The 12,049-nt window shown below is 41.4% G+C and overlaps 2 protein-coding genes across 3 annotated transcripts in view; both read right to left on the bottom strand.

Moving 5' to 3' along the window:
- The window catches only part of LOC137420956 (peptidoglycan-recognition protein SC2), a 42,078-nt gene that overhangs the window by 21,554 nt on the left and 8,475 nt on the right, over positions 1–12,049 (bottom strand). The window contains exon 1 of one of the 2 annotated variants that reach the window (XM_068106506.2): positions 1,934–2,070. The exons of the other annotated variant lie outside the window; for it this stretch is intronic. Coding sequence (XP_067962607.2) covers positions 1,934–1,982 — 49 coding nt within the window. The 5' untranslated portion in view covers positions 1,983–2,070. Of the gene's footprint in view, positions 1–1,933; positions 2,071–12,049 lie in introns of those variants that run through there. 2 annotated transcript variants of the gene reach the window in all.
- Positions 1–12,049, bottom strand: part of ST3GAL5 (ST3 beta-galactoside alpha-2,3-sialyltransferase 5) — a 1,112,943-nt gene that overhangs the window by 1,093,848 nt on the left and 7,046 nt on the right. The window lies entirely within an intron of this gene.

The following is a 12,049-nucleotide window of genomic DNA, read 5'->3' as shown; positions in this document are numbered from 1 at the left end:
ATTTAAAAAAAATTCAAATTCAAAATTAGGCTTTATTCCACTTTGGAGACAAAGAAGGGAATTTTAAAAAAATAATTCAAATTTAAAATTAAACTTTACTCCACTGGAGATAAAGAAGGGAATTTTTATTTATTTATTAAAATTCAAAATTAAACATTACTACACTTTGGAGATAAAAAGGGAATTAAAAAAAAAAATTCAAAATTAAAGTTTACTCCGCTTTGGAGATAAAGTAGGGAATAAAAAAAAAAATTCAAATTTAAAATTCAACTTTACTCCACTTTGGAGATAAAAAGGGAATTAAAAAAATAATAATTCAAAATTAAAGTTTACTCCGCTTTGGAGATAAAGAAGGGAATTAAAAAAGTAATTCAAATTCAAAATTAATCTTTACTCCACTTTGGAGATAAAAAGGGAATTAAAAAATAATAATTCAAAATTAAAGTTTACTCCGCTTTGGAGATAAAGTAGGGAATAAAAAAAAAAATTCAAATTTAAAATTCAACTTTACTCCACTTTGGAGATAAAAAGGGAATTAAAAAAATAATAATTCAAAATTAAAGTTTACTCCGCTTTGGAGATAAAGAAGGGAATTAAAAAAGTAATTCAAATTCAAAATTAATCTTTACTCCACTTTGGAGATAAAAAGGGGATTAAAAAAAAAAATGCAACTTTACTCCACTTTGGAGATAAAAAGGGAATTAAAAAAAATTCAAATTTAAAATTCAACTTTACTCCACCTTGAAGATAAAAGGGGAATTAAAAAAAAAATTCTAATTCTAAATTAGGCTTTATTACTCCACTTTGGAGACAAAAGGGAATTTTAAAAAAATAATTCAAATTTAAAATTAAACTTTACTCCACTTTGGAGATAAAGAAGGGAATTTTTTATTTATTTATTAAAATTCAAAATTAAACTTTACTACCCTTTGGAGATAAAAAGGGGATTAAAAAAAAAATTCAAAATTAAAGTTTACTCCGCTTTGGAGATAAAGAAGGGAATTCAAAAAAAATTCAAATTTAAAATTCAACTTTACTCCACTTTGGAGATAAAAACGGAATTAAAAAAAAAATCTCAAATTCAAAATTAGGCTTTACTCCACTTTGGAGACAGAGGGGAATTTAAAAAAAATAATTCAAATTTAAAATTAAACTTTACTCCACTTTGGAGATAAAGAAGGGAATTTTTATTTATTTATTAAAATTCAAAAGTAAACTTTTGAAGTTTATTATTTTATTTGGAGATAAAAAGGGGATTAAAAAAAAATTAATTCAAAATTAAAGTTTACTCCGCTTTGGAGATAGACAAGGGAATTAAAAAAAAAAATTCAAATTCAAAATTAAGCTTTACTCCACTTTGGAGATAAAGAAGGGAATTTTTAAAAAATAATTCAAATTTAAAATTAAACTTTACTCCACTTTGGAGATAAAGAAGGGAATTTTAAAAAAGTAATTCAAATTTTAAATTAAACTTTACTCCACTTTGGAGATAAAGAAGGGAATTTTTAAAAAATAATTCAAATTTAAAATTAAACTTAACTCCACTTTGGAGATAAAGAAGGGAATTTTTAAAAAGTAATTCAAATTTAAAATTAAACTTTACTGGAGTAAAGTTTGGAGATAAAGAAGGGAATTAAAAGAAAAATTCAAATTCAAAATTAAACTTTCCATTAATTAGATTGCATTAGGCTGGGTAAACCCACTCATGCTACAGGACTTTACCATGACATACCAAGGCGATTGCTCAACCAGGTAGATGTACATAGCACACCTCGTGGGTTTACTGGATGTACATTGCACATCTACAGCACCCATACTTGTCGGAACGAGTTTGGCAGCATTTGAAGAAAGAGTTGAAAATGTTATCATTCTTTTCATCACGTTATTATTAACAAGATGGTTTCAATTCTGTTTTTCTTATGTTCAAGCTTACCACGCAGTCGCAAGATTGTGAGAATCATCAAGAAGATCTCGTGTGCCATTTCCTCCGGCGTCCAGCGAATCAAAAGAGGCGCATGTGCTTCAACTCGCCCCGTTTTATACTCGCCCCGTACATCGGCACCACGCCTCGTGCTTATGGGCAAATTTCCCTTCAACGCATTTACATTCAATCGTGGGATTTAATTCTACAAGTGTTGCAATAACCTTTGGATTTCACCTGTCTTGTGTCAACATAGCAAATAATTTAACGACTTTCATGATGGAGCGAGCTAATCCTGTTTTATCTTTATGCAGGCTCTTCGCTCATGGAAGGTAACAGAGGGAACAAATGAAAGGTACTGGCAGTAGGGTATCTGGTCACTCTTTTGTGTAAGTCTTGTCTGATTTACCTGGATCTAGCTAATCCTGTTTTATCTTTATGCAGGCTCTTCGCTCATGGAAGGCAACAGAGGGAACAAATGAAAGGTACTGGCAGTAGGGTATCTGGTCACTCTTTTGTGTAAGTCTTGTCTGATTTACCTGGATCTAGCTAATCCTGTTTTATCTTTATGCAGGCTCTTCGCTCATGGAAGGTAACAGAGGGAACAAATGAAAGGTACTGGCAGTACGGTATCTGGTCACTCTTTTGTGTAAGTCTTGTCTGATTTACCTGGATCTAGCTAATCCTGTTTTATCTTTATGCAGGCTCTTCGCTCATGGAAGGTAACAGAGGGAACAAATGAAAGGTACTGGCAGTACGGTATCTGGTCACTCTTTTGTGTAAGTCTTGTCTGATTTACCTGGATCGAGCTAATCCTGTTTTATCTTTATGCAGGCTCTTCGCTCATGGAAGGTAACAGAGGGAACAAATGAAAGGTACTGGCAGTACGGTATCTGGTCACTCTTTTGTGTAAGTCTTGTCTGATTTACCTGGATCTAGCTAATCCTGTTTTATCTTTATGCAGGCTCTTCGCTCATGGAAGGTAACAGAGGGAACAAATGAAAGGTACTGGCAGTACGGTATCTGGTCACTCTTTTGTGTAAGTCTTGTCTGATTTACCTGGATCTAGCTAATCCTGTTTTATCTTTATGCAGGCTCTTCGCTCATGGAAGGTAACAGAGGGAACAAATGAAAGGTACTGGCAGTAGGGTATCTGGTCACTCTTTTGTGTAAGTCTTGTCTGATTTACCTGGATCTAGCTAATCCTGTTTTATCTTTATGCAGGCTCTTCGCTCATGGAAGGTAACAGAGGGAACAAATGAAAGGTACTGGCAGTACGGTATCTGGTCACTCTTTTGTGTAAGTCTTGTCTGATTTACCTGGATCTAGCTAATCCTGTTTTATCTTTATGCAGGCTCTTCGCTCATGGAAGGTAACAGAGGGAACAAATGAAAGGTACTGGCAGTAGGGTATCTGGTCACTCTTTTGTGTAAGTCTTGTCTGATTTACCTGGATCTAGCTAATCCTGTTTTATCTTTATGCAGGCTCTTCGCTCATGGAAGGTAACAGAGGGAACAAATGAAAGGTACTGGCAGTACGGTATCTGGTCACTCTTTTGTGTAAGTCTTGTCTGATTTACCTGGATCTAGCTAATCCTGTTTTATCTTTATGCAGGCTCTTCGCTCATGGAAGGCAACAGAGGGAACAAATGAAAGGTACTGGCAGTAGGGTATCTGGTCACTCTTTTGTGTAAGTCTTGTCTGATTTACCTGGATCTAGCTAATCCTGTTTTATCTTTATGCAGGCTCTTCGCTCATGGAAGGTAACAGAGGGAACAAATGAAAGGTACTGGCAGTAGGGTATCTGGTCACTCTTTTGTGTAAGTCTTGTCTGATTTACCTGGATCTAGCTAATCCTGTTTTATCTTTATGCAGGCTCTTCGCTCATGGAAGGCAACAGAGGGAACAAATGAAAGGTACTGGCAGTAGGGTATCTGGTCACTCTTTTGTGTAAGTCTTGTCTGATTTACCTGGATCTAGCTAATCCTGTTTTATCTTTATGCAGGCTCTTCGCTCATGGAAGGCAACAGAGGGAACAAATGAAAGGTACTGGCAGTACGGTATCTGGTCACTCTTTTGTGTAAGTCTTGTCTGATTTACCTGGATCTAGCTAATCCTGTTTTATCTTTATGCAGGCTCTTCGCTCATGGAAGGCAACAGAGGGAACAAATGAAAGGTACTGGCAGTAGGGTATCTGGTCACTCTTTTGTGTAAGTCTTGTCTGATTTACCTGGATCTAGCTAATCCTGTTTTATCTTTATGCAGGCTCTTCGCTCATGGAAGGTAACAGAGGGAACAAATGAAAGGTACTGGCAGTAGGGTATCTGGTCACTCTTTTGTGTAAGTCTTGTCTGATTTACCTGGATCTAGCTAATCCTGTTTTATCTTTATGCAGGCTCTTCGCTCATGGAAGGTAACAGAGGGAACAAATGAAAGGTACTGGCAGTAGGGTATCTGGTCACTCTTTTGTGTAAGTCTTGTCTGATTTACCTGGATCTAGCTAATCCTGTTTTATCTTTATGCAGGCTCTTCGCTCATGGAAGGTAACAGAGGGAACAAATGAAAGGTACTGGCAGTAGGGTATCTGGTCACTCTTTTGTGTAAGTCTTGTCTGATTTACCTGGATCTAGCTAATCCTGTTTTATCTTTATGCAGGCTCTTCGCTCATGGAAGGCAACAGAGGGAACAAATGAAAGGTACTGGCAGTAGGGTATCTGGTCACTCTTTTGTGTAAGTCTTGTCTGATTTACCTGTGATATCATATTTGGTAATAACAACATTAGGCGATGCACTATATTTTTCTGAGGTTGAATATAGTTTCACATGATCTCAATTGTTTTGCACAAATAAACCAAAGACAAGGTTGACGAGAGACCTCTCCGTAGACCATTTGTGCCTTGACTGTGCCCCCCCCCCCCTCCCCATTCCCAGTAAGCCGGTACTCATTTTTCCGACCTCGGAAGGATGACAGGCTGGGTAAACCCACGTGGTGTTAATTCAACGGCTTGACAGGTGCTCAAACTCAGGACCCTAAGACCCATAAGCTTGTGCTTTGATGTAGAATGAATAATATAACTACTCTAGCTTGCGAAGGTCTCGTGTCTATTGGTGGGACAGGTAGGCAGAACAATGGATGCCATCAACAGGACCGTTGGTGTAACATGTTGGAAAATTAAAGGAAAATTAAGATGCTTTCTTTCGTGACTTAAAGTTACCTTGATAAAAGTTACCTTCGCTTTTTATACATAGCTGTGGTTCAAAAACACAATTTTTACTCTTTCACCACAAGGGTTTTTTTTAGTGAGGTTAGGGCTGTAAACAGGTGCCTTATGCAAACCACATTCCGGTACATCCTGTTATTTTAGCGTCCCTTCGCAAACATTTCTGGGTCACGTGAGAATGGAAGGTGAGATAAAGAGCAGTAAACCTTGGAGGCCTCTGACGGAAGCCCAGATGGAAGCCCAGATGGAAGCCCAGATGGAAGCCCACATGGAAGCCCACATGGAAGCCCAGATGGAAGCCCACATGGAAGCCCAGATGGAAGCCCAGATGGAAGCCCAGATGGAAGCCCAGATGGAAGCCCACATGGAAGCCCACATGGAAGCCCAGATGGAAGCCCAGATGAAGTTCCTGGGTCATGCATTTAACATCATTTGGACTAAATCTGCTTGTTTCGGGTTGTTTAAAGGTTTGTAAAGAAGTACTTTGTGTAATTTTTTCTTTTGTTGGCTTATTTTTATTCTTTGAATCATATAAATATTGTTGCTGGCCATTTAAATGGACCCCAAGCATTCAGAGACGTGTCCTAGTTCCCAGAATTAGATATGTTTTTAATTTGTGTCGAGAATAGACTTTCCGCCTGTGGTTTAGAGGAGCTGGGGGAGGGAAATGGCATTGTGAGTTTAGCGTGTTTCATTCCCTGAATAATGTCCTCCGACTTTCCAACTTTTAGTCCAACAATCCATCTTTCAATCCCTGTTTAATCCCTCCGTCTATCAATCCACGGGACACGGCCGGGAAGACGACCAAATGACAGAGGTCGTATCCACATCCCCTCTCGGGTTTGTAAAAGAGCAGATCAGCTTAACCTCCATAGGGGGGAATGTGGAAACCAGTGGATGAAGTTGATGATGTTGAGAGCTTGAACAAGGGATGTACTGAACAAGAGGTCATTCTCCCTTGAATAGTTTTATTCCTTATGGTGTTCATCAACCAAGCTCTCAATAGACTAGACGGATTTCTGAGAAACGTGAATGTTAGGTGCATTTTTGGGAAAAGTTGGGAACCTCACTTTTGAACATAATTAGGGTATGCTGAATTCGATTAACCCGGTTCCCAAGCCGAATGTTGAGTTTTTGACCTTCTAATTAGCATAAACATAATGGCCGCCAAATTGCCATTTTTGGATAATTTCTTTGAACAAGCATTTATATATCATGTATGTACAATATACATGCAGCTCTTTTACTTTAACTTTACAACTTTTACCCCAAAATGCACCAAGAAGCTTATACCTGGCCTTTTTCATAAACCCGTCTAGTCTATATTATGGTTGGCGACATATTGAAAAAGACATTCAAACTGATATTGAAATTGGACACTATAAAATGGGACATGGTTTTAATAAGACTATGTTTCATACAACCATTTATTCTAAAATTAAGTATACATTGCCATGTAGCACAAACATTCAGGAATGTCACACATGTTGTTTTGCCAAACTACATCAAATTCATACAAGGGGTCTGATCATCACTCTGTTGCTGACAGGCACACATTGATGTGCACCTCAACTCTGAATAGCGACATTTGCAGAGTCGAGTCTTGCATTGCTTCTGGCATGCACAGCAAATCATCTCGAGGCAACTTTCTGGGATTGGACTCGGTGACATCAGAATAGGCTCTAGTCCTGAATCACCACGTTTCCATCCCATTTCCACAGGTGCAGGAAGGTCAGATATGGCACAATGAGCATTTCTCCATACCATGGCTTGATAGTGTACTCGCATCAAATGGAAATGAAGAGCATCATTTATTGGTGACATTGCTTCTGGTTAAAACAGCATCAATTTGTGTATAACGCCGTTTCTTTGATGTACCTGACACCATCCAAAGATGTTCACATTGTGCATGTGGGAAGTGGGAAATTCAAAACTCAAAAAATTCAAAAACTCAAAATTCGGCTTGGGAACCGGGTTAGTCGAATTCAGCATACCCTAATTATGTTAAAAGGTGAGGTTCCCAACTTTTACCCTAAAATGCACCTAGAAGCTTATACATTGCCTTTTTCCATAAATCCGTCTAGTCTATCAACGCGTTCTCATCCACCAAACACTCTCATCTCGCTATCGTCCACCAAGCTCTCCTTACCATAGATCCCTTGGCCAAGCTTGCACTGACGTCTGCCTGTTCGGACCACAATAGCTCCCAGGGCGGAGCTAACGCAGCACAAGTTTGCATGAGCTCACATGAATTTGCATGAGTCTGCACAAAGCCTACACAAGCTGTGAGGGGCTGCCCGAATCTGTGCACTGCCTATCTGTATCACGAGAGCCACAGCCATCCCTGTTGAGATTCATGCAAGCCCGCCTGTCTGTGTAAGGTGAGCGAGGAGCCATACCCACGCTCCGCTCTGCTTCTAATCTACTTCTCTTTCTAAATCTGCTTTCCTGGATGATTGATGGCTCTTGTCAAATGTTGATTGTCCCTAGATATGTAAGAATGTATAAGTGGGCTCCATAAGCATTAATGATCATTACTTTTCTTTTGTGCCTTTACTTGTGATCTTTTGCTTGAGATCCTTGCTTGTGATTGCAAATACATCCTAAGTAAATATTGCCTTGTTGTGCTTTGTAAATAAATGTATACTCAACATCAAAAGAAACTTATCAAATCTTTAGAAGGACACTCATTGAAATCCTCCACGCAAAAATGAAAAATATTTGAACACAGAGGTAAAGTTCAGCTATCTTTACTAAACACATAGCAATAAACAAGAGGTTGCCTCAATCACAAAAAACAAAAAGCATGAACATCACAAGGGGTGGTGCAACACAAACGCACCTGAATACAGTCAAAAAAAAAAAAGGCAGGAATGGACACAACACTCCTAACTCCACCGAAAATACCCTGAATACCCAAAAGACCCTGAAGACCCAAAAGACCCCGAACACCAAAAAGACCCCCCAACACCAAAAATACCCCAGAGACCCAATGGACCCCAAAGACCCAAAATACCCTAAAGACCTAAAATACCCCAAATACCCTTAAAAACCCTGAAGACGAAAACATCCAAAAGACCCGAAAGACTGAAAAAAACACCAAGACCCAAAAGATCCTCAAAGGGGAACCCAAATGCAAAACAATTTTCTTCTGAAAACCATTGACAATCATTAATCACAGTCTAATTTGAAGGGGGTTTCATTTTATTTTATTTGTGAATTATAAAGTGCCGAAAAAGAAAAAAGGCTCATGTTTGCTGGGAGATGGTGTGGGGTGGTCGTGAGTATTGTTAGCTTGGGTTATGGTTGATAGGCGATTGTGAGAGGATGGTGGAGGGGAGGAAAGAGAGTGTTGTGGGGTTGGCGTGGGTATTGTTATCTGGGGGTTACAGTTAAAGGGAGTTTGTGAAGGGATGGTGGAGGTGAGGAAAGAGAGTGTTGTGGGGTTGTCGTGGGTATTGTTATCTGGGGGCTACAGTTAAAGGGAGTTTGTGAAGGGATGGTGGAGGGGAGGGTGGGGGGTGGGGAGGGAGGTGTGGGGTTGTCATAGGTATTGCTAGCTAGGGTGATGGATGAAGGGGGATTTTGAGGAGATGGTGGAGGGGAGGGTGGGGAGGGGGGAGGTTTAGGGTTGTTGTGGATATTGTTAGCTAGGGTGACGGTTGATGGGAGTTTGTGAAGAGATGGCGGAGGGGAGGAAAGAGAGTGGTGTGGGGTTGTCAGTTGAAAGGGGATTTTGAGGAGATGGTGGAAGGGAGGGTGGAGAGGGGGGGGGGGGGGGGAGGTGTGGTGTTGTTGTGGGTATTTTTTAGCTGGGATTACGGTTGATGGGAGTTTGTGAAGAGATGGTGGAGGGGAGGAAAGAGAGGGGTGTGGGGTTGTCTTGGGTGTTGTTAGCTAGGGTGACGCTTGAAGGGGGATTTTGAGGAGATGGTGGCGGGAAGGGTGGGGGGGCGGGGGGGGAGGTGTAGGGTTGTCGTGGGTACTGTTAGCTAGGGTGATGGTTTATGGGGGATTTTGAGGAGATGGTGGAGGGGAGGTTGGCAGGGGGAGGTGTGGGGTTGTCATGGGTATTGTTAGCTAGGGTGACGCTTGAAGGGGGATTTTGAGGAGATGGTGGCGGGAAGGGTGGGGGGGGGGGGGGAGGTGTAGTGTTGTCATGGGTATTGTTAGCTAGGGTGATGGTTTATGGGGGATTTTGAGGAGATGGTGGTGCGGAGGGTGGGGGTTGGGGAGATGTGGGGTTGTCGTGGGTATTGTTAGTTAGGGTGACGGTTTAGTGGGGGATTTTGAGGAAATGGTGGAGGGGAGGTTGGGGGGGGGGGGGGAGTTGTGGGGTTGTCGTGGGTATTGTTAGTTAGGGTGACGGTTTATTGGGGGATTTTGAGGAGATGGTGGCGGGGAGGGTGGGGGGAGGCGGGAGTTGTGGGGTTGGCGTGGGTATTGTTAGCTAGGGTGACGGTTGAAGGGGGATTGTAGAGGGATGGTGTAGGGTGGTCGTGGGTATTGTTAGCTAGGGTGACGGTTGAAGGGGGGTTGTAAGGGGATGGTGGAAGGGGGTAAAGGAGGTGTGGGGATGGCATGGGTATTGTTAGCTAGGGTGACGGTTGAAGGGGGATTGTAGAGGGATGGTGTAGGGTGGTCGTGGGTATTGTTAGCGAGTGTGACGGTTGAAGAGGGATTTTGAGGAGATTGTGGAAGGGGGATGAGGGGGGAAGAGGTGAGTGTGGTTTGGTCGGGGGTGTTGTTCTATAGGGTGACGGTTGACATTTGTTTTTTTCTGGAAAATTGAGATACTTCAAAAACCAAGGCCACCTAAGTTGAACAGAGATCCAGCAATATTACCAAAGGAAATAATCAAGAAATCCAAGTCAAATCAGTTGTATCAGCAGAAAATATCCTCCAATAAGAGATGTTAAAAAATGTGTTGTACGCTTGGAACAACGACGCCCATAGGGTCGCCGGTAGGGCAGGTACTCGGCTAGTAATAATAATAATAATAATAATAATAATAAAAACTTGTCTTTATTTTTTTTAATGCATGGATTTGTCAAAAAACTGTGACTTTTTATTAGAAGGGGATGTGTGTGTGTGTGTGTGTGTGTGTGTGTGTGTGTGTGTGTGTGTGTGTGTGTGTGTGTGTGTGTGTGTGTGTGTGTGTTTGTGAATCTTTTGTTTATAATGGTAAAATGTGTGTATTTTATTTCTCACTCATTTTGGGGACTTAAATGATTAGTGTCATGTTAAAACTTGATGTGACGGTAGATAAGATCTGGCGATGACGTCACGGCCGACATTTTTGTGGGGCTCCGGTACCTCAAAATTTGGCACGACACCTCCAGTGATAGGACCAGGGGACATAGCCTGAGAGTATGTAGTGTTACGTGCTCCTCCCCGACCCCCTGGTCACGGTGTACCTCCGAGCCCCGAGAGGAGTCAGGGCAGAAAAGTGTGTTATCCTGTGTCAAAAACAATGGTGAAACCACACCAATTGTTACCAACAAACAAATATTGTATTAAAAATCACACAAGAATAACAATACAACAATAATAGGAATCAAAAGTACAACCAATGTATATCTTATGATGGTACCATCAGCTAATATAAGGTAACTCACTGTGCTCCAAGTGAGTGAAAAAAGAACATTCCCCAATGTCTCTATATTCCCATCTTCAAGCTCAAAGTTGATCCCCTCCAGCGATCGTCAGAGCAATGTCGAATCGAAAACAGAATCCCGTTCAGATAACGGGCCCAGTCACGCCGCCAAAACTGCACAAAGGCGTACGCGGCCAAAGCAGCGCAAAGAGTCAAGCGGCCCAAAGCTGCCTAAAAGCGCACTCAAGGCGTCTGGGAAATCACACCCTCTGGTATGGATGTTTTACAGCTCCAAATCGGCGAACCTCAGGTTTGCCTTCAAAATCCGTGTTGCACACACACATCCCAGATAGACGTCTAAATGGTGAAAACGGCTGACGCGAAGCAAAGACCTTTCGCGATGAGCAAAGCGCGTGAGTCAAAATGGCCGACAGCGCATTCTCGAGACGCAACGACCCGACGATGATTCCTCGGAATCCAACGCCAAACCTGACATGCAGGTTGATCAGTCACAGCGATAACAACTCAATCGCAGGAATCCCTTTTCCCAGGAAACCCAAAGTTCACTCGTGACTCTTGCTCGACAACGTTCGATCCAGACCGCAAAGCAACCAGCTTCTTGTCCGACTTTACTTCGCTCCGCCCTTTTTTCTCCTCGTCTTCTGCCGGTTTGTCGTCCGGTTCCCGATCCGGTTTCCTGTTTCTTTTAACATTAATTTTTAACTTTTGAAACTAGAAATATCTATTCCCTTTAAATGACAACAATAATAATACATGGAATCAGACATATTTACAGTGGATGCAAACCACCACAACGGAAGTGACGAATCCGTAACACTTCCCCCCCCCCCCCCCCTCAAGAAAGAAAGTTTGAACATAGTGAAAACTTTCTTTGTCGGCAAAATTCTCCCAACAAACAAAAGTAAACTCACACCCAAATCATCAATTCCCATGAGCAACGATAATCACTATTTCCCAAAAATAAAGCAACAAAACTTCAAACAACCTACAGAGATCTCCAAAGTTAGTTCACTCTGGACAAAGCATCCGCCACGACATTGTCCCTGCACTTTACATGCTCAATCTCCAAGTTGAACTCCTGTAAAGCCAAACTCCATCTCATCAACCTCTGATTTTTATTTTTCATTGTTTGAATGAAGGTTAAGGGGTTGTGATCAAAAATCCAAAGTCAAGCAAATCCATAGCACTTTTTTAAGGGAGGCCGACCTGAGAGCCAGGTTTCATGGTGGTTGGGTGGTGAGGCCTGGAAGTATTCACTACATGGACGCCTTTAGGAACGTGGAGTTCACGG

The sequence above is a fragment of the Myxine glutinosa genome, chromosome 2 (genome assembly GCF_964187855.1).
Source record: "Myxine glutinosa chromosome 2, kmMyxGlut1.1, whole genome shotgun sequence".
Classification (NCBI taxonomy): Eukaryota; Metazoa; Chordata; class Myxini; order Myxiniformes; family Myxinidae; genus Myxine; species Myxine glutinosa.
Note: the sequence above shows the minus strand (reverse complement) of the source record. Positions and strands in the feature narration are given on the sequence as shown.